The sequence below is a fragment of the Seriola dumerili genome, unplaced genomic scaffold, assembly GCF_002260705.1.
Source record: "Seriola dumerili isolate Sdu_G_001 unplaced genomic scaffold, Sdu_1.0 BDQW01000337.1, whole genome shotgun sequence".
Lineage (NCBI taxonomy): Eukaryota > Metazoa > Chordata > Actinopteri > Carangiformes > Carangidae > Seriola > Seriola dumerili.
Genome location: NW_019174592.1, coordinates 1,328,732 through 1,348,738, shown reverse-complemented (window position 1 = coordinate 1,348,738; position 20,007 = coordinate 1,328,732). Strand labels below are relative to the sequence as shown.

Below are 20,007 nucleotides of genomic sequence, written 5' to 3'. Positions count from 1 at the left end.
CTCAGTGCGTCAATTCAGTAAAACGGTGAATTTGTTTAAAGATTTTTTTCGCATCAAGAAGTTAAAATGTCAAACATACACTTTGATGAATTTGCCGTAAGTTTCGTAGATTTTCTGCACTTTAATAAACCAGACATTCACATTACATGGACACACCGTATTTAACAAGTAATTGTGGGTTTGTAAAAGTTCCCTAAGGTTTAAATAATGTTTGACACAGCAGTATTTTAAGCAGGTGAAAACTAAAAAACACAACAAAACAGTTGTTGCAGATTTCAGTTCTGCCTCTACAGTCCCACTAAACAACTGAAACTTTTTAAAACTCGCGAAATCTGGTTTCCGCGTGTGTTTTCAACAAACACACTTTAAATCACCGAACTGCATTTGATTTCCTTCAAATTTTGCACTAAAGCTTTAGTTTATTGCACAGCGTCAGAACTGTAAAAAAAAACCACACACACACACAAAAAAAACAATCTAAGGTGAATGGGACAGTGAAACAGACTATAACATCCATTCTTCTCTTTTAGGATTCAGCATAAAAGATAATTACACTCATAAAAGATCAATATATTCACAGTTTATCCAGGAAGTAAATTTATATTATCAATGCTTTTTGGTTTCGAATAACTTTATTTAAACTCTGTTTTGAAGCTGCTGTTTGGTGGAGTTGGTTCAGTGTGTGTGTGTGTGTGTGTGTGTGTGCGCACGCGCTAATTTGTTTGTGTGTGTTTGTGGACTTTCCCTCAGCTCTCTTCTCTCCTCCTGCTCTGTTTTCATACAGCAGTGATTTTCTGTCTTCACATTGTACAACCCTAATTGCTCTCTTCTACTTGGGTCTCAGTCCGCCTGCTGCCCGCCAGCCTCTGCCTGCCTCTCCTCCTCCTCCTCCTCCACCACCACCACCACCACCACCACCACCATGCCTCTGAATCACTGTAGCAAAAACACTGACCTACTTACCGAGTTGAAGAGCTGCATCTCCTCTCCTCTGCCTCTTAATGACCTACACCACTCTCTAACCCTTATGTGCCATTATAACGCCTGACTGACATCACACAACAATAAATCCATAATATTTAAAGGAGAGGGTGAAATATTAGATCTAGATCAACAGTTCCTTGTTGAGTGTTTTGAGGGATTGCTGAGTTACACAGAACCGCGAGTGAACTGCGTTTCACCTCTTAATTAGGGATTATGACTGGTGAGAGGGGGTGGGGGGTTTAAAAGTTGTTTCTCACTGTTTCTTTGCAGCATCATTGAGGCGCTTACAAATAAACATCTGGTGGGGTGTGAAGAATATTTCTGAATAGTTGTTGTCTTAGTTTAAAAGGGGAAAATCTCAGTGGTTGTGATGCCTTCTGCTGGCACGTTTTCCTGTTGCCCCCCCCCACCACCACCCTCCCCCGTGCCAGCACAGTCCACTAGTCTGTTTCCACTGGGCCTTCTGTTTTTGTGTGTGGCTGCTAAACCCGACCAGAGACTGGGCAAGTGCAAAGAGGATTTCCAACCATATGCTCCCATTATGATGGTTTTCTAATTACCTCCTCTCCTTGGTAATCTGAAATGTGTTATCTCAAGCACGCTCTGGTCAGGACCACTCATACAAAAAAAAAACAACAAAAAACAAAAAAACACAGCAGACTTACCCTCTTCTCCATGCGACTCGACAGCCAGTCCTACACCGGAGATGATGATGCGCTGCTCGGCTAGTCCAGCGAGCTTTGCTCCCTTCCTCTGTCCCTGGAGGGTCCTGGAAATAAAAGTGCATGTGTTTTCTTTTTAATGTGCAATAGCAGTTAAGTTGTAAACATGATTAACAACAAGCACAAACGACCTCCGAGGTTTCCACAAACACATAAGGCTGAGGATAGAAAACACTCAAGACCTGTTCCTTGTGTGTGTGTTTACTCCCGAGCCCATCGCGTTTTATATTACAGCATGATGGGACTGGAAATTTTATGGATGTCTGATATCCTGATACCCTACTGCCTATGTAAGCTTAATGGTTTATAATACGCTGATAGGTAGCCTAATAAACGCTCCCATAAAGCTCGCAGCCTATTAAATGCTGTAGTAAATGCTATTTCCTGGTGGTGTTGAGTAATACACGGCTCCGGTAAATGGTGTAAAATGTCCCACCGAGACGTAAATATTCGCCGTATCCAGTCCTGTCCGGGGCCGGGTCCGGTGTAGTCCAGAAACCCTGGAGAAAGGGAGCAGCGGCTTCCTGCAGCGCCTCGTCTCCGACTGGTGCGCCTCTCGCTCCGGCTCGCAGAGCCTCGGGATGCTCGGTGCTGTGGGAGACAGGGGGAGAGAAAAGCGTCCCTTCCTTTTTGGCTCCTTGTGCTCGCTGTCCGCGCAGCACACGGCGACAGGCTGGAAAATGTCACGGCTGGGAATGAGCGATGGTGTTTTCAGACTCAAGAGGAGCGAAGAAGAAGAACAAGGAGGAGGAGGAGGGGAAAGAGGAGGAGGAGGAGGAGGAGTAGTAGTTGTGGTGATGGTGGTGTTGGTAGTGGCGGTGTGTGGGGAGGTTTCGGAGGGTCAAAACGCGACGGGGTTCTTGGCTCCCCTCCCTCCCTCCATCCCTCCTCCTCCTCTTCCTCCTTTACTCCTCCTCCTCCTTATCACAAACACAAACGCCAGAGAAGAAGAAGAAGGAAAAGAAGAAGAGGAAGAAGAAGAAAACGAAGACCCCCTCTCGGTCGTATTATCTCGAGCTGATATCACTCCTCGTTCACCCACCCACCCTTCCCTCCTTTCTCCTCATCCTCGCCGCAGCTGCGCTATTATCATCCCGGGATAAACCGTGATAACGCTCTCACTCCGGCGGGATGGAGCATGTTCAACACGGATCTATTAAAGTCCGGACAATCAATTAAAATGCATCAAAATATTCCAAGTATGATTACAAATACAACTCATTTTAAATATTATCAACAAGAGAATTAAACATTGGACAATTAAAACCCATCATAAGTGAAGTTTTACCTGCAGCACATTTCGTTTTAAAGGTAATTTCAGTAAAAAAATAAATAAAAAGTTTGCATTAGTTGTCCCTCATGCAGATTCATAAATAAGTTTGAAGCGTGCTTAATGACAAGAAATTTACTGGCTGATAATAGCTTTCAAAGTGTTTTATTGTCTTTGTCAGCCTTTTGACACAGCCCAAATGTCACCCTTTGGCCCATGTCTTTGTTGATTGAGAGAGGTGAGAAAACAAAGCCATTATCGTGAGAAAGTTTTATTGTAACTACAGAAACAAAACTTTCACATGTTGGTGGAGGAGCTCGACTCCCAGTCTTGTGTTGTAAATGACACCGCAGTAACATAATAATTATTCAAAACGCTCCTCTTCCCCGGGTCCCGCTGTGAGGGGCCAACAGGCGGCCGCACTTCAATCAGCAGCGGCTTGGCGGGGAACAGCAGGCCGGGGCAGGCGTCTCCGTGGGCGGCCCGGAGTTTGACCGTGGGGCCGCCTTGTGAGGGCCCCGCAGCAGCCGTGCAGCTATGGGGTCTTTTCAACTCTGCAGGGTGCTGGTTTCCTACAGGGGGTGATCACAGCGCTCAACCCCCTCCTACACTGAGCTGGTAATACAGCCACGCAGCGGTGTCAATGGGCTGGAAACGGCGATCCAAGGCTTGTTTTCACTTTGTTAACAGGCTGAATGAAAAGGATTAACGTCCAAGTGTGCATCATCTGACGGATTCATGTCTGCAGTGATCTGGTTTCTTTTTATCTCCTTTGAGCTGCAATTCACAAATAGACTCCACTTTAATGTTGGGTAATGAGAGTGACGTCCTGAGCTGATCAGTCACCTGATTTTTCTTCAGGACACTTCAACTTGTTTGACCACTGCTCCATAAATCTCCCGTTTCTGTAACATTTATCTAACTGACTATTATCTAAACTTGTAGATTACACTCATTTACATCACAGACACTAAAGGACCTGTCGTTTTTATCACTGTGTGTCTGTGGGTTAACACCTACTTTTAACACGATTTATGTGTTAACACAACATATGTTGACAAGTTTATGCTGAAAGGTAACTTAATTGTATTGACTCAACCCAAAAGAAGACACGCAGATGTCCTAAAATAACTTATGTCCTTATAAAGACAGAACAAGATATTTACATCTGTTGAACATGAAGGTGAAATTAAATAAAACATAGGAATAAGATAAAGAGCAAAACATTTGAAGAACCTCGCTGGTCAGAGAAAGTCGTTCTATTATGGGAAATCAGAGGAAATACACTGAAACATCCCCCATTAACAAATGATTTAAATGCTGTTTGTTTTGTTTTATTTAAACCTCAATGTTCTGTTTGCAGTCCTGGAGAAAAAGACTCTCTTCAACATCTTAACACACACACACACACACACACACACACGTAACTTTGTTTTATCAGTTTAATGCTTGTGACTTTTCCTATTCATTTATTTTTGAGAATTGTTTATGAATATAATTTTGAACTGGTGACTGATGACAAGTCAAATGCTGAAAATTATGCATTAAGTCTGTTTGGAGTCTTCGAGACCCAATGCTGTAAAACACGGTTAAATAATATGGATTTTCATAATGCTCTCTGTCGGTGATTTGTGTCTCAAACCGCAGCAACTGAAATCCTGGACTTCAGTTCCTTGGGTTTATAACAGTGTTCAAACAGGAAGTCACACCTCTCTCAGGTCTAATGGACCCTAAACATCGGTAATGTCACCATGTAACTTAAGACACTCTGCGTTTCTTAGTCTGAGAAGTTCTTTTAAACAAAGTTCCTTTGATATTTTTCCTTTTTTAAACAAGTAATACCCTAAATTTGCTCATGCATAGCCCCTATAAGATATAGCCTCCTATGCAACATGACATATTTCCTTATTCAGTATAATAACAATACTTTATGGTCATTATTGTATTTTTCCATCTTCATCAGATGTGTCAGCCCAGTTTGTGTCTCAGGTAGGAGTTACCAGTTCAACATTTCCTTTAAATTATTTTAGAATATCTTATTCTTGCTGTAGTAGTAGTTTACCAATATAATTATCTAAAATCTGAAAGTTTGAGCATCATGTCACTTATTCTGCACCCTGTGCGCTTTCCTTGTGTGCACACCATTTACATGTTGAAAGAACAAATACATGTGTGACAGTTGATTAAAAATACACTATAATGTAAATTGAAGGTTTCTTCTTGTTGTTGCTCTCCTGTAAGAATCCGCCTGCTCTCCTGCACCACAGAGTCAGGCAGGTTCACTGTGGGACCATTCTGCATGTCAGTGCTGCTGCAGTTATTTGTCACTCCCTGTCGAGGCTCAAGTGCTCCCTCCTCTGCGGCCAACAAGGCCTGTTGAGTGTGCACAAGCAGACACAGGCGTGTATGCATGTTTGTGTGTGTGTGTGTTTATGGCTTTGTGTGCATACCTGTTTGCTTGTGTGCACGCTGCTGTGTCAGTGTCAACGTGTTCATCTTTTAAGTTGTGCCTCAGTGCAGGCGATGCCCAAGGCTAGAAAACAGGAAACAACAAGCGAGGAGTGAGAGTGTGTGGAACTGTGGATGTTCACCTGCATGGCTGCATGTGTCTTGTGTCTTTGCATCCTCCTGTATGACAATAGAAACAGAGTTGGCCAGTTTACAGAAAGGTCAGACTGAATTGCAAACAGAAGATTTCAGACTTTACTTCTTGTCCTCTGCAGTTTTTCCCAACATGATGCAGTTGCTGCAAACAGGAGATAATCCATCATCTGCAAGGTGAAGAACAACAACAGTAACAGTAACTGCTGCTGCCTTCACCTCGCCACAAAAGTCAAGTTTACTTGACTTCACCCAAGAGAGATGGAGGTTAGGCTAGAAGGCCACCCAGCCTTGTTGACTCCGGTGACTCCGCCATTAAGAAAATACGGCTGCTGCTGTGACCTCTGGCAACCACACACAACCACCCGAAACATCAGAGAGCTGTGACCCTCCACCGCCTGCATGAGAGAGAGAGGGAGCCAAGTGATAGAGGGAAGTAAAGGGAAGAAAGAGAGGGATGAGGGAAAGAAATGTAGGGGTAAAAGTGAGGGGTAGTCAGGGAGGGGTAGGGGGTGCAGAGTGCATTTTTATGAGCCTGTGCCTCTCCAGTTTCTGGGTCGTCTGGCTGCATAGACATAAATTTTCTCCCTCCCCTCCCCTCCCTTCCCCCATCTCTCCTTTTTTCTTCTGGCACACTCGCCAAGCAAATCCACCCTTATCGACCTGCTCTTGCAGCCTGTTTGCAAACTTTGCCTCCAGTTTCGCTTGTTCTGTCCCACCTGGGCCATTCCTCTTCCTTTATATCCCCACTGTTACCCGTCTGGGCTCTCACTTCAGCTCTCCACCATCTTTCCCTCCCTCCTTCCCTCTGCCCCCTCTTCTCCATCTCTTTTTGTTTATAATAAGCCAACACTACCTTTTCTCCCTTCTGTTATTTTCTTCCTCTCCTTCTCCAATCCCTCCCTCCCCTCCTCCCCCTTATAGATGGAGATTAACTGGGGAGTGCAGCGCCATCCGTCCTCGTGACTGTTTGTTGTTAAGGAGATGGATGGAGGCTCCCTCTGCCAGCCCCACGCAGCCACAATTACACCAGCCGCCATGATGGATGGAGGGGAGGGAAAGGAGGGGAGATGGAGAGAGGGAGATACAGAGAGGGGCATCTATCACGCCCCTTAATCTACCTGTCACTGCAGAGGCTTGGGTGGAGGAAGGGTGGTGGTGGAGTGGGATGGGGTTTGTCGACTTTACCTTGACTGCTGGTCAAAGGTTTATTTTTTTAAACTGAATTTGTTTCTTCGTTTTTTTTTGTTTTTTTTCTGGAGAATTAGGCCTGTGAGGACTGGACTCATTAAATGTCCTGATCTTTCCAATTGATTTCCCAGAGGTTATTGGATTCTGTTGAACATACTCTGTGCATGTGTGTGTGTGTGTGTGTGTGTGTGTGTGTGCACGTGTGTTCGACAGGCATCAACAGGTAATAAGATTCAGTTGCTGTTGGCCTTTGCAGAAATGCATGCTTTGCATAAGGTCAAATTTTTTTGCATAGACTCCATTACGGCGTATACACACTATCAAGCTGCATGTAAGCATGCAAACAACTGACTAGCACTCACACACTGCCTCGCTAAGTTGTTCATCATCATCTGTAGCTATTGCTTCTCCACTCCACCCACACACACACTCACCCGCGCAGAACCTTCAGTTAATCCTGATACCTGTTGAAGGTATCAAAGCGGTGACCTATCATAGAGTAAATCTGCATACATTACCTGTAATGCGTCTCCATTTTTCCCCACAGTGCTACAGAAATATTATGGAAAGTAATCTGAGGTCGCCTACCCTCTCACCCACCCTCCTCCTCCTCCTCCTCCTCCCATCCCCATCTCCCTCTTCCATCTCCTCATCTGTCCAGAGGAGTGAGAGATGGCATGGAGGGATTAATACTCTTCCGCCCAAGCCAACCCTGGGAATGATAGATGGACAGATGCAGGAAGGGGAGCGGAGGAGGAGAGAGGGAGAGATTAAAGGAGAGAAGTCTGAGGGTTCATAAATCCAAAGTGGGAGACCTGGTCCGCATCACACACTAACAAGATCTGCAAGAAATCCATGATGAGGGAGAGAGAGAGAGAGAGAGCAAGAGAGTGAGAGAGAGAGAGAGATGGGAGCGGTGTAATAGCATTAGATGTAATCTAATCATGGCAATAAGATGTGAATGGATGAGGGTGAGCGTGGTGATTATGCAGAAGAGGGATGGTGGTGTGTTGATGAAGCTTTGAGGCGTGAGGACAGGTCTTGTTATTGGACAACAGATCAACAGGGTTATAGTTCTCACTGTGGAGCTTCCTGTCGCAGAGACTCCATAAAAAACACAGTTCACGAGGCTTTTTCTGTGATTTTTGTCGCCGTAACCGAAACCAAGTGAAAGCAACGGTAACACAGTGGGGGCAGCACGGCTGTAAAATGCCTCAGTTTGATGTAAATGTGAATCAGAAACAAAATGTGTAGATTCAAACAGTTTGCATCAGTCGTGAAACATGCACCTGTGCACTCATTCATATGTGTGTACGTGTGTGTGTGTGTGTGTGTGTGTGTGTGTGTGTGATGTTAAGAATCAACCGTAAGTGTATAAAGTGCAGTCGTACAGCTGTGATCTGACTCGGATCAGATAGAGTGCTCCTTCACCTCCCTCCTCTCCTCCGTGACCCCGCCACCACCCCCCACCCCCCACCCCCCACCCCCAACTAAAGTCCCCAGCCTCCCCTCCATCCACCAGGCCACATTTTTCATGGCCCAGCTGTCGGAAGGCCGTGATTGGTTGGCCCAGCAGACAGATAGCCGATAGGTTCTGATTAATAGTTGAGGCCCAAGAACTTCCTCATTGATCAACGGGACAGGCTGCAGGAGGAGGAGGAGGAGGAGGAGGAGGAGGAGGAGGAATGGAGGAGAGAGAAAAAGCATGCCCTGTCGCTCTGCAAATGCTGGCTGATAACCATGATAGTGGCTTTTGGGGTGTGTGTGTGTGTGTGTGTGTGTGTGTGTGTGTGTGTGTGTGTGTGTGTGTCTATTTGTGGGTTGTTTACTAAAGCAAAGAGATGAGGTGTTGTTGGAAACAGGATGAAATGGAGACACTGCAGTGAAAAAGTGCTTCAGGTTTACTCACTTTCTTTCCCTCTGTCCCGCTGTCTAAAGTGTCTGATAGCATCTGTGAGTTTCCCATGAATAAGAAAGCACTATGTTATCAAACAAAACACACACACGGCCTATTCGGCCAACAGCAAATGTCTCAGAGGCCTGTCTTCATGTAACTGTGTGTGTGTGTGTGTATGTGTGTGTGTATTGATATTTGGATGTCATCAGCTCCACAAGAGAAATTTCTATTCATTTTTATCTATTCTGTTCATGATGTGTTTGATTAACATGGCTTTTAATACATTTACATTAAGAATGTTTGTTTCCCAGGTACATTTGTATGTGTGTGTGTGTGTGTGTGTGTGTGTGTGTGTGTGTGTGTTACAGTATCTAGGTATGTGGGTGTGTGTGTCCCCTCCTGCTGCTCTGTCCAGCCTCTGGTTGATTGATGATCTCCCACTCCCACAGGGTCAGTGGGGTCATGACCTCCCACTTTTGACCCCCCCACTGAGAAGGTCTCACACACACACACACACACACACACACACGCACACACACACACACACACACACACACACACACACACACACACACACACCAGCCCATACGGAAACAGATGGCCTCAGGACAACTGGTGCTTCCTCACCTTTCATTATTTCTCTCACTGTCACACACACAACTATCAAACGGTCTCACATTCACTGATTCACTGTGACTTTCAATTTCCCTACTCCAAATCACGAACAAGTGCCCCATAATGACAGATATAAATCTGTGCTAAATGTTATTTACAGCAACAGATAAATGCCAGTGTGGTGAACTGTCCTGAGGTTTGATTCCCTGTGTTTTACAGAGGAGGAGGATCAAGAAATGAGTTTGACAACATGTTGCAATATCACGCCCTAGTGGTATGACTAGGTTATGGCAACTGATGAATAATGGAAAATAAAAAACAAACCACAGCCATGAAATTATATTTTACTGACCACACAAGAGCTAATAAAGAAGAAGCCATAAAATCATTGTTATTACAAGTATAAACACAAATTCAGTAGATAAATATTAAATCTAACAAAACTAGGAAATTCAATACAAGCCCAAATTAAAGTTAGGGAGGGGAAATGATCATCAAAGCTGTCTCTGCATTTCCAAATGTAATGTAACATCTGCAAAGACACACAAATAATTCTTAAAAAAAAATAAAACCAAACAACACAAACACACACATCGAGCGCAGTGCTATGAGATGGTTATAGATGGAGAGTGAGGAGGTGGAAGACAGGGGACAGGAAATGGAGGATGAGGAGGATGAAGCAGAGCAGGCAGACACACCAGCTTATTAACTGCTTCTTATCACTTTCAGGGAACAGTGATAAGAGCTGATCAGGTTATAACGTGATCTGATCAGACTCCTCTTTTCTCCATCTTCTCCTGGGCAGCTGTCTTCAGCCAACGGGCCACATGATTCTCAATCTCCTGAGAGATGGAGGGAAGGGAGGGAAAAACAATGTGTTAAAGATCATCAAAACATACACACGTTCACTTTAATATGTTGCAGCAACCAACTAAAATGTTAGATAAATACAAGTGTTGAATTTGACACATTTCAAGCAAAAACATTAAGAATATAAAATATTCAGGTCCTCCACGTAGACCTTAGGTGATCATGGGATGCTAACAGTTTTCACTGAAAATAATGATGTATAATACAACTAACACAGCTACTAGTAATGATTATAATAGGATCATTTCAAATCAATTCCGTATCAAGGACAGATTCACATTTTTTGTGTGTGTATCAAACAATACACTCCTCACATGTAGATGCACATTGAAATAGTTATTCCTCCTCTCCACATAGAGTGGCCCCCATTCATATGACTGAGAAACCTCATACTAACTTTGATTAAACTTTAAAATGCTTATTTTCCGTGCAAAATGAGGGATGTAGATTTTGTAAACAGCATAAGGAGGGGATGAACAGAAAGTGACAACAACCAGTAACTTTCAAAGTACACACGGGCATGGGAGGGTTGGTTTAAGGCAGACATGACAAAAGGTGAACAACCCTTGAAGACAGTACTATATGAATGAATTGGTGAGGTGTATGTACCTTTCTGGCTTTCTTGAGCGAGCGACGGTCTGTGACTCTTCTGCTCGTCATATCTGCACAGTGAGCGGTGTCTTCAATGAAGATGGTCTGAGCCTCTTCCTCTTCCTCAGTCCTGTCCTGGACCACCGACAGCTCCTGCCATGGGTCAATTCCACCTGTGGAAATGGTGATATAGATTTTTCAATAACTCGATAATATCCTGAGGCGATTCCCTCACTTCTTTGCTCCCTTACTTTAGTTTACGCCTTCTGTTCAGTCATTTATTTTGTTGATTCTAAAGTATTTTCTTGTCTCACCATTGACATAAAGGACCCTGTGTGTGTGAGGTTTGTCTCCTCCATAGTAGGTGTTTGTGAAGGTGATGCGTGCTGGCAGGGAATGCTGGGAAATGCCAAACAGGAGGGGACAGAGCTGAGTATCAACCTGCAGGGTCAGCATCCCGGAGAACGGACAAGTGGCATCCTCACAAGTCTGGTCTACACACACACACACACACACACACACACACACGCACACACACACACACACACACACACACACGCACACACACACACACACACACACACACACTCCCACACACAAAAAAAAGGGGTTCAAGAAATAGAAAGAATGATGTTGATTATGTTTGTGTTGTTGCTGTGTGTTGTGTGTGTGTGTGTGTGTGTGTGTGTGTGTGTGTGTGTGTGTGTGTGTGTGTGTGTGTGTGTGTGTGTGTGTGTGTGTGTGTGTGTGTTGTACAGAAGCCAAACTCAGTGCAGGTCTGGTAGGTCCACTGTCTTGCTGTTCTCCTGCTTGAATGGAGGGACGTGTCCATCAGATCCTTCACTGCTTTCTCATGGGAGATGTCCAGACAGGGTTCTTCACTGGTGGAGCGGTAAATCTGCAGAAGTCACCCACATACACACAGAGAAATACCAATAAACAAAGAAACAAACCCTAGTCACTAATGAGAAATTCACAAATATAGTGCAACAGTGACATCTTGTGGGGGTTTCAATCTGTGCGTGACCACTGAATGGGGTCATCTCTGTACTGTGTGTTCTCCATACCTGTGCAAGTCTAACAAGGCGGTTGTAAGCCTTCATCTCCTCCTCATATGCCTCACTCTTATTGGTCATGAGACCACAGAGCTCATTGATAGACATGAGGAACCCTTCTTCATTGTACTGCACCGTTCCCATGAAGATGTCGGCCAGGTTTTGCATCAGTTCAATCTGAGGTCAAGATGTACGGCAAAAGAGTTGTTCTGCACTCAGAAGGGTGAGGGTTAGGAGGTCTAAACAGTTAGCACTGAATGGTTTAAATATAAGTAATGGCTGAAATAGCCAAAATAGATAAATGATTAAAATAATAAGCTAAAAGTAATGAATACACAGATTAAATAGTTAGTTAGTGATAGATAAATGGTTGAATCATAACGTCAGCTTCTAGTACAAATGCAAACATGACCAGATTAAACACTGACAGTTCAATTGTATGAAAAAATATTGTAAAAACATCCACTTTCATATAGTTAGTAAGACTGTTAAGTTGTTGTTGTTATTGTCTTTCGGCTGCTCCCATGAAGGGTCACCACAGTGGATCGATACATGCACATTTGGCTTTGGCATAGGTTTTACCCCAGATGCCCTTCCTAGCACAACCTTGGTTCGGGGGGAGCCAAGTTTTGAACCACCAACCTAGGAATCGGCAGCCAACCTGCTCATGGCCCCCTACTAGTAATAATGTCAAGTAACATCTCTAATTTAATCTAAAATCTAAATAAAAATCAATCAATTTAAATAAAGAGAACAAAAATGCCCAAACAACAGATGGTTCTTTGCTCTCTAACTAAAGCTTTTCATAAAAACCAAAGCTGTCACCTGATCATCAGGATCCTTTGGGATCTGACAGCAGCCAAAGTCCACAGCCACCTGGCTGACATTGCCGCCCATTAGGGCTACTTCCACAGCAGCAAAGGCTTCCTGCACAACAGCCAGACACTACAGGAAGAAGATGAGGGTGAATTTAACACAGGAATTTAATGCCTGTCATATGATGCACAGACAGGTGTCTGTCTTCACACCTTTTCTGAGCCACCGACTGCTTCGTTCCTGAGACTCAAGCCCACAACCTGAAACAGAGAAAGTGACAGATGTGAGAGTGAGGATGTTGTTATTTAAAGGAGGCATGTCTCACTAGCCTAATTAGTGATAACAAGCACCTCTGTTTATGTAACATGCAGATCTGGAGGTACAATTGAGGACACTGAGGTCTTGGTAATGTGTCTGGGAATTTGGACAGGGCTGATGACCTGAGAAGAAGTTCACAGTCTATGAATACAAAACAAAGACTAATTACAATGAAAATAAAATAATGGGATTTTGAATTATCAACCACATTTACTGTGTTTGTGTTGTGTTATGTTTGTGTTGTTGTGGAGATTAAAATCAGCATTTAGACCACCACCAGGGAATAAAATTCTTCTTCTCAGATTTCCTTTTAGTAGTGTAGGTATTTCGACTTAAGTATTTTAAAAATCCTGTCTACAGCTCTGGTAATATGTTAATATTATGACCATGGATCATGTCAGTTTACATTGTTGTAGGCAGAGAAATCTAGCTTCGCCTTTACAGGAGCAGAGGAGGCCACAGCTCCGTACACTAGATGAGGAAACTGCAAGAGGAAGAGAGATAGAGGAGAGACAAGCTTAAAAACAAATTAATATATAGGTCATTGCATTCATGCATTCATATAATGCCTCATGTGTTATATATTTTTTGGCCTCTGTGGCATTTGCAGAAAAGAGAAAGTTTTTAGTGTGTTTCACCAACTAATATCAAAGGACAAGTCTGGTAATATTCTACATTTTAACCAACTAACCAAAAATCCTATATTATTACAAGTATCTGTCTCTGTATCCAAAACCCCATATAGCTTATTCCTCTGTGCCATTGAGCTACATTGTTGTACAAAAAGTGTTAAAAGCACATTAGTGAATCACATTGTTGCACTGGTTGACATGTTCATTACTATGAACACGGTGACTGTAACTTTATTTTGTGAGTCAGTCCCACACACACCATGACACTGCTGTGAATACTCTAATATAGTAGCCAGATTCGCCCATAAAATAGTGCCTAATAAATATACTATTTACTCATGTTTTACAGTCACTATGTTAATTTGTTGATGATAAGAGCATAGAGAAAAAAACGGCAGCCTTATTCTTTAATTCTGAACAAACACACTAGATTATTGATGATCTAAGGCCTGAGTGTTACACTGAATCAACTGCAGGATCTCTGCAGTGACCATAAGTCAAAGCCAGCCTCTTATGTGTTAGTAACATCTTTTTCTTTTAGTTTGTGGTCTAAGTGGTAGACGTGATAGGTGGTTGTGAATTCATTAAATGATATATATCCTTTCTTATCTCCTTTAGGGTTTAAAAAAGAGCAGCCATTATAACAGGAGAGGAAATATTGCCTTTGGACTACTCTACAGAAATGTTCACACTGCAGCGATTCCCCACCAACTGATTCTTATCAGTGGATTTAAATATAATCATTCTGGTTGGATATGTTTTTGTAAAAGGATACAGAGCTACAATAAGAAAAATCTCTGCATACATGTTCTCATAATCAAGGTCAATTGTCATGCATAGCGATAGCTCAAGCATATGAGCGCCCAGGCTGTGCGCCTCTCTCTCCCTTCTTCTTCTCTGTCTCCTTCCTGTTACTCTCCGCAGGTCCTCCCGCCTCCAGAGATGCAGCTGTAGAGTCTGGATCTGCAACTGCAAACAACCTACTGCACCCATAATCCTGTTTAATACCTGCTGCTAAACCTGCTAAAATTTACTATAATTAATAATGATGATTATTAATGTTATTAGCTGTCATTACTATTTTTATCAGTAGGAGCACTACAGTTGCCATTACATTACTATTGCTGTTACTGCTGCTGCTATCACTATTATTAATATTTCTATCACTGGACGTTCTTGTTCTTTTCCTCTGTGCTCTCTCTTGCTCTCTCTCTCACTCTCTCTCTCTCTATCTATCTCTCCAACCCAACCGGTTGAGGCAGATGGCCGCCCACCCTGAGTCCAGTTATGCTCGAGGTTTCTGCCTCTTAAAAATAAGTTTTTCCTTGCCACTTTCACCTACTGCTTGCTCTGGGTGGGAATTGTTGGGTCTGTGTAAATGATATTATAAAATGAAGGGCTAGACCTGCTGTATTTGGAAAGTGCTTTGAGATAACTTATGTTGTGAATTGGCGCTATACATATAAAAATTGACTTGACTTTGTCTTTTAAAGAATTATTAGTTAAGAGAGCAGAGCCTTAAGCCTTATGCATCTTTGAATGCCTCATATTTGGGTCCAGTCCTTCACCTTTCCTCTGAACCAGGCAGAAAGAGCTCCAGAGTAGGAGCCTCCAAAGCTGATCCAGGTGTTCCTGTGGCTCAGATTGAAGCTTTGGCTGATGTACTGGTGGAATACAGCCAAGTCAGCAAGCCTGGACCAAAGAGACAGAAATACACAAGTTCAGCATCTTTCACTTGGAAAAAAAACAGGGACGCAATAACCCCGCCACCCCTCCAAAACAAAGAGACTAGCTTTTTTAATGCTGTCAACCAAATGGTTTATTAACATATAAGATCTGAATTGACATTCAGAAATTCCCATACGCGAATTTAATATATGTACATTTGTTGAATTGCCATATATGAAATGCATTGTTTTCAAAATTCGGTTATGTGTTTTTTTGATATTAATAAATTACCTCATTGCCTTGTGAGTTTGGTTTTTGGGACAGGGGCAAAAAAACCTCCTTATACATATGTTGTGTCAAAAAAACTTATTATAATAAGGCTTAAAAATATCAGAAAACTTTATAGTATACTATAGCAAAAAATATCAAAAAAGGACAAAGTATAGTAAGGAAAAAAAAATTTCAAGAAATGTCATAGTATAGTAAGTAAATGAAACAGTATTCTAAGGCGTAAAAATTACAAAAAACGTCATAGTATAGTATGGCATGAAAATATTTAAAAAACATCATAGTATAGTATGGTATAAAAATATTTAAAAAACGTCATAGTATAGTATGGTATAAAAATATTAAAAAAACGTCATAGTATAGTATGGTATAAAACGTCAAAAAAACATCATAGTATATAAAGGCTTAAAAGGTCATAAAAACGTTATAGTATGGTAAGGCATGAAATGAAATAGTATTGTAAAACATAAGAATGCCAAAAAACGTCATAGCATAGTATGGCATAAAATGTCAAAAAAACATCATAGTATATTAAGGTATAAAAGGTAATAAAAACGTCATAGTAAGGTAAGGAATATAACAAAAAAGTACAGTAAGGTATAAAAATGCCAAAAGACATTATAGTATAATATGGCATAAAAATGTCAAAAAACGTCATAGTATAGTATGGCATAAAATGTCAAAAAAACATCATAGTATATTAAGGCATAAAAGTTCATAAAAACGTCATAGTATGGTAAGGAATATAACAAAATAGTACAGTAAGGCATAAAAATGCCAAAAGAAGTCATAGTATAGTATGGCATAAAATGTCAAAAAAACATCATAGTATATTAAGGCATAAAAAGTCATAAAAACGTCATAGTATGGTAAGGAATATAAAAAAATAGTAATGTAAGGCATAAAGATGAAAAAAAACATCATAGTATAGTATGGCATAAAAATGTAAAAAAACGTCATAGTATAGCATGGCATAAAATGTCAAAAAAACGTCATAGTATATTAAGGCATAAAAGGTCATAAAAACGTCATAGTATGGTAAGGAATATAACAAAATATTACAGTAAGGCATAAAAATGCCAAAAGACATTATTGTATAGTATAGCAAAAAACGTAAAAAAAACATCATAGTATATTAAGGCATAAAAGGTCATATATCTGTCATAGTATGGTAAGGAATGAAACAAAATAGTAGAGTAAGGCATAAAAATGCCAAAAGACGTCATAGTATAGTATGGCATAAAATGTCAAAAAAACGTCATAGTATATTAAGGCATAAAAGTTCATAAAAACGTCATAGTATGGTAAGGAATATAACAAAATAGTACAGTAAGGCATAACAATGCCAAGACACGACATAGTATAGTAGGGCATAAAAATGTTAAAAAACGTCATAGTATAGTATGGCATAAAATGTCAAAAAAACATCATAGTGTATTAAGTCATAAAAGTTCATAAAAACTTCATAGTATGGTAAGGAATATAATAAAATAGTACAGTAAAGCATAAAAATGCCAAAAGACATTATAGTATAATATGGCATAAAAATGTCAAAAAACGTCATAGTATAGTATGGCATAAAATGTCAAAAAAACATCATAGTGTATTAAGTCATAAAAGTTCATAAAAACTTCATAGTATGGTAAGGAATATAATAAAATAGTACAGTAAAGCATAAAAATGCCAAAAGACATTATAGTATAATATGGCATAAAAATGTCAAAAAACGTCATAGTATAGTATGGCATAAAATGTCAAAAAAACATCATAGTGTATTAAGTCATAAAAGTTCATAAAAACTTCATAGTATGGTAAGGAATATAACAAAATATTACAGTAAGGCATAAAAATGCCAAAAGACATTATAGTTTGGTATAGCAAAAAACGTAGAAAAAACATCATAGTATATTAAGGCATAAAAGGTCATATAACTGTCATAGTATGGTAAGGAATGAAACAAAATAGTAGAGTAAGGCATAAAAATGCCAAAAGACGTCATAGTATAGTATGGCATAAAATGTCAAAAAAACATCATAGTATATTAAGGCATAAAAGTTCATAAAAACGTCATAGTATGGTAAGGAATATAAAAAAATACTAATGTAAGGCATAAAGATGAAAAAAACATCATAGTATAGTATGGCATAAAAATGTCAAAAAAGTCATAGTATAGTATGGCATAAAATGTCAAAAAAACGTCATAGTATATTAAGGCATAAAAGGTCATGAAAACGTCATAGTATGGTAAGGAATATAACAAAATAGTAAAGTAAGGCATAAAAATGCCAAAAGACATCATAGTATAGTATGGCATAAAAATGTCAAAAACGTTATAGTATACTATGGCATAAAATGTCAAAAAAACATCATAGTATGTTAAGTCATAAAAGGTCATAAAAACGTCATAGTATGGTAAGGTATCAAATGAAATAGTATCGTAAGGCATAAAAATGAAAAAAAACATCGTAGTATAGTATGGCATAAAAATGTCAAAAAACGTCATAGTATACTATGGCATAAAATGTCAAAAAAACGTCATAGTATATTAAGGCATAAAAGTTCATAAAAATGTCACAGTATGGTAAGGAATATAACAAAATAGTACAGTAAGGCATAAAAATGCCAAAGGACGTCATAGTATAGTATGGCATAAAAATGTCAAAAAACGCCATAGTATAGTATGGCATAAAATGTCAAAAAAACATTATAGTATATTATGGCATAATAGGTCATAAAAACGTCATAGTATGGTAAGGAATATAAAAAAATAGTACAGTAAGGCATAAAAATGCCAAAAGTCGTCATAGTATAGTATGGCATAAAAATGTCAAAAAACGCCATAGTATAATATGTCATAAAATGTCAAAAAAACATTATAGTATAATAAGGCATAATAGGTCATAAAAACGTCATAGTATGGTAAGGAATATAAAAAAATAGTACAGTAAGGCATAAAAATGCCAAAAGTCGTCATAGTATAGTAGGGCATAAAAATGTCAAAAAACGTCATAGTATATTAAGGCATAAAAGGTCATGAAAACGTCATAGTATGGTAAGGAATGTAACAAAATAGTAAAGTAAGGCATAAAAATGCCAAAAGACCGTCATAGTATAGTATGGGCATAAAATATGTTTAAAAAACGTCATAGTATAGTATGGCATACAAACGTCAAAAAAAACTATCATAGTTATATTAAAGTTATAATGGTCATAAAAACTGTCATAGAATGTTGGTAAGATCAATCAAATAGTAAAGGAAACTGCAAAAAAATTCGTAAGGCATAAAAATGAAAAACATCCATAGTCAAATAGTAGGCATAAAATGTCAAAAAAACGTCATAGTAATAGATATGGTACATAAAATGTCAAAAAAACTTCATAGTATAATTAAGGCATAAAAAGGTCATAAAACGTCATAGTATGGTAAGGAATATAAAAAAATAGTAAGTAAGGCATAAGCAATAAAAACGTTAGTATAGTAGCATAAAAACTACGTCAAAACACGTCATAGTTATATTAAGGCAGAAAGGTCAGAAAACGTCATAGTATGGTAAGAATCACTAAAAAAATAGTAGCAGTAAGGCATAAAATGTCAAAAAATTCATAGTATATTAAGGCATAAAATGGTCATAAAACCGTTCATAGTATGGTAGGATATAAAGAAATAGTAAAGTAGGCATAAAATGCCAAAGACTGTTCCTAGTTAGTATGGCATAAAATGTCAAAAAAACATATAGCTATATTTAAGGCATAAAAGGTCATAAAAAACGATGCATAGTTAATGGTAAGGAATGTAACAAAAATAGTAAGTAAGGCATAAACAATGCCAAAGACGTAAGTAAATAGTATGGCATAAAAATCAAAAACGTCAATAGTATAGTATGGCATAAAAAATTAAAAAACGTCATATAATATTGCATAAAATGTCAAAAAAACTATAGTATATTAAGGCATAAAAGGTCATTAAACGTCAATAGTATGTAAGGAATAAACAAAATAGTAACGTAAGGCATAAAAATGCCAAAAACATCATAGTTATAGTTATGGCATAAAAATGTCAAAAAACGTCATAGTATACTATGGCATAAAATGTCAAAAAAACTCATAGTATATTAAAGCATAAAAGGTCATATAATAGTCATAGTATGGTAAGGATATGAACAAAATAGTAAGTAAGGCCATAAAAATGTCAAAAAAACCGTCATAGTATAGTATGGCATAAAAATGTCAAAAAACGTCATAGTATATTAAGGATAAAAGTCCATAAAACGTCATAGTATGGTTAAAGGATATAACAAAATAGTATAGTAAGGGCATAAAATGCCAAAAGACTCATAGTAATATAGGCATAAAAATGTTAAAAAAACGTCATAGTATAGTATGGCATAAAAGTCAAAAAACATCATTAGTATATTAAGGCATAAAAGGTCATAAAAACGTTCATAGTATGGTAAGGTATCATGAATAGAATCGTAAGGCATAAAAAATG

The 20,007-nt window shown here is 39.5% G+C and overlaps 2 protein-coding genes across 2 annotated transcripts in view; both read right to left on the bottom strand.

Annotated features, from left to right (window-relative positions):
* The window catches only part of LOC111232833 (homeobox protein meis3-like), a 10,736-nt gene extending 8,480 nt beyond the window's left edge, over positions 1–2,256 (bottom strand). The window contains exons 1-2 of the mRNA XM_022760495.1: positions 2,143–2,256; positions 1,650–1,753 (exon numbers count right to left, since the gene is read on the bottom strand). Of these exons, the coding sequence (XP_022616216.1) occupies positions 1,650–1,661 (12 nt within the window). The 5' untranslated portion in view covers positions 1,662–1,753; positions 2,143–2,256. The remainder of the gene's footprint in view (positions 1–1,649; positions 1,754–2,142) is intronic.
* The window catches only part of LOC111232803 (thymus-specific serine protease-like), a 26,396-nt gene continuing 8,472 nt past the window's right edge, over positions 2,084–20,007 (bottom strand). Inside the window, exons 5-15 of the mRNA XM_022760456.1 lie at positions 15,131–15,254; positions 13,337–13,414; positions 12,825–12,872; positions 12,622–12,741; positions 11,809–11,973; positions 11,498–11,639; positions 11,056–11,235; positions 10,760–10,914; positions 5,229–5,349; positions 3,352–3,548; positions 2,084–2,353 (exon numbers count right to left, since the gene is read on the bottom strand). Coding sequence (XP_022616177.1) covers positions 2,084–2,353; positions 3,352–3,548; positions 5,229–5,349; positions 10,760–10,914; positions 11,056–11,235; positions 11,498–11,639; positions 11,809–11,973; positions 12,622–12,741; positions 12,825–12,872; positions 13,337–13,414; positions 15,131–15,254 — 1,600 coding nt within the window. The remainder of the gene's footprint in view (positions 2,354–3,351; positions 3,549–5,228; positions 5,350–10,759; positions 10,915–11,055; positions 11,236–11,497; positions 11,640–11,808; positions 11,974–12,621; positions 12,742–12,824; positions 12,873–13,336; positions 13,415–15,130; positions 15,255–20,007) is intronic.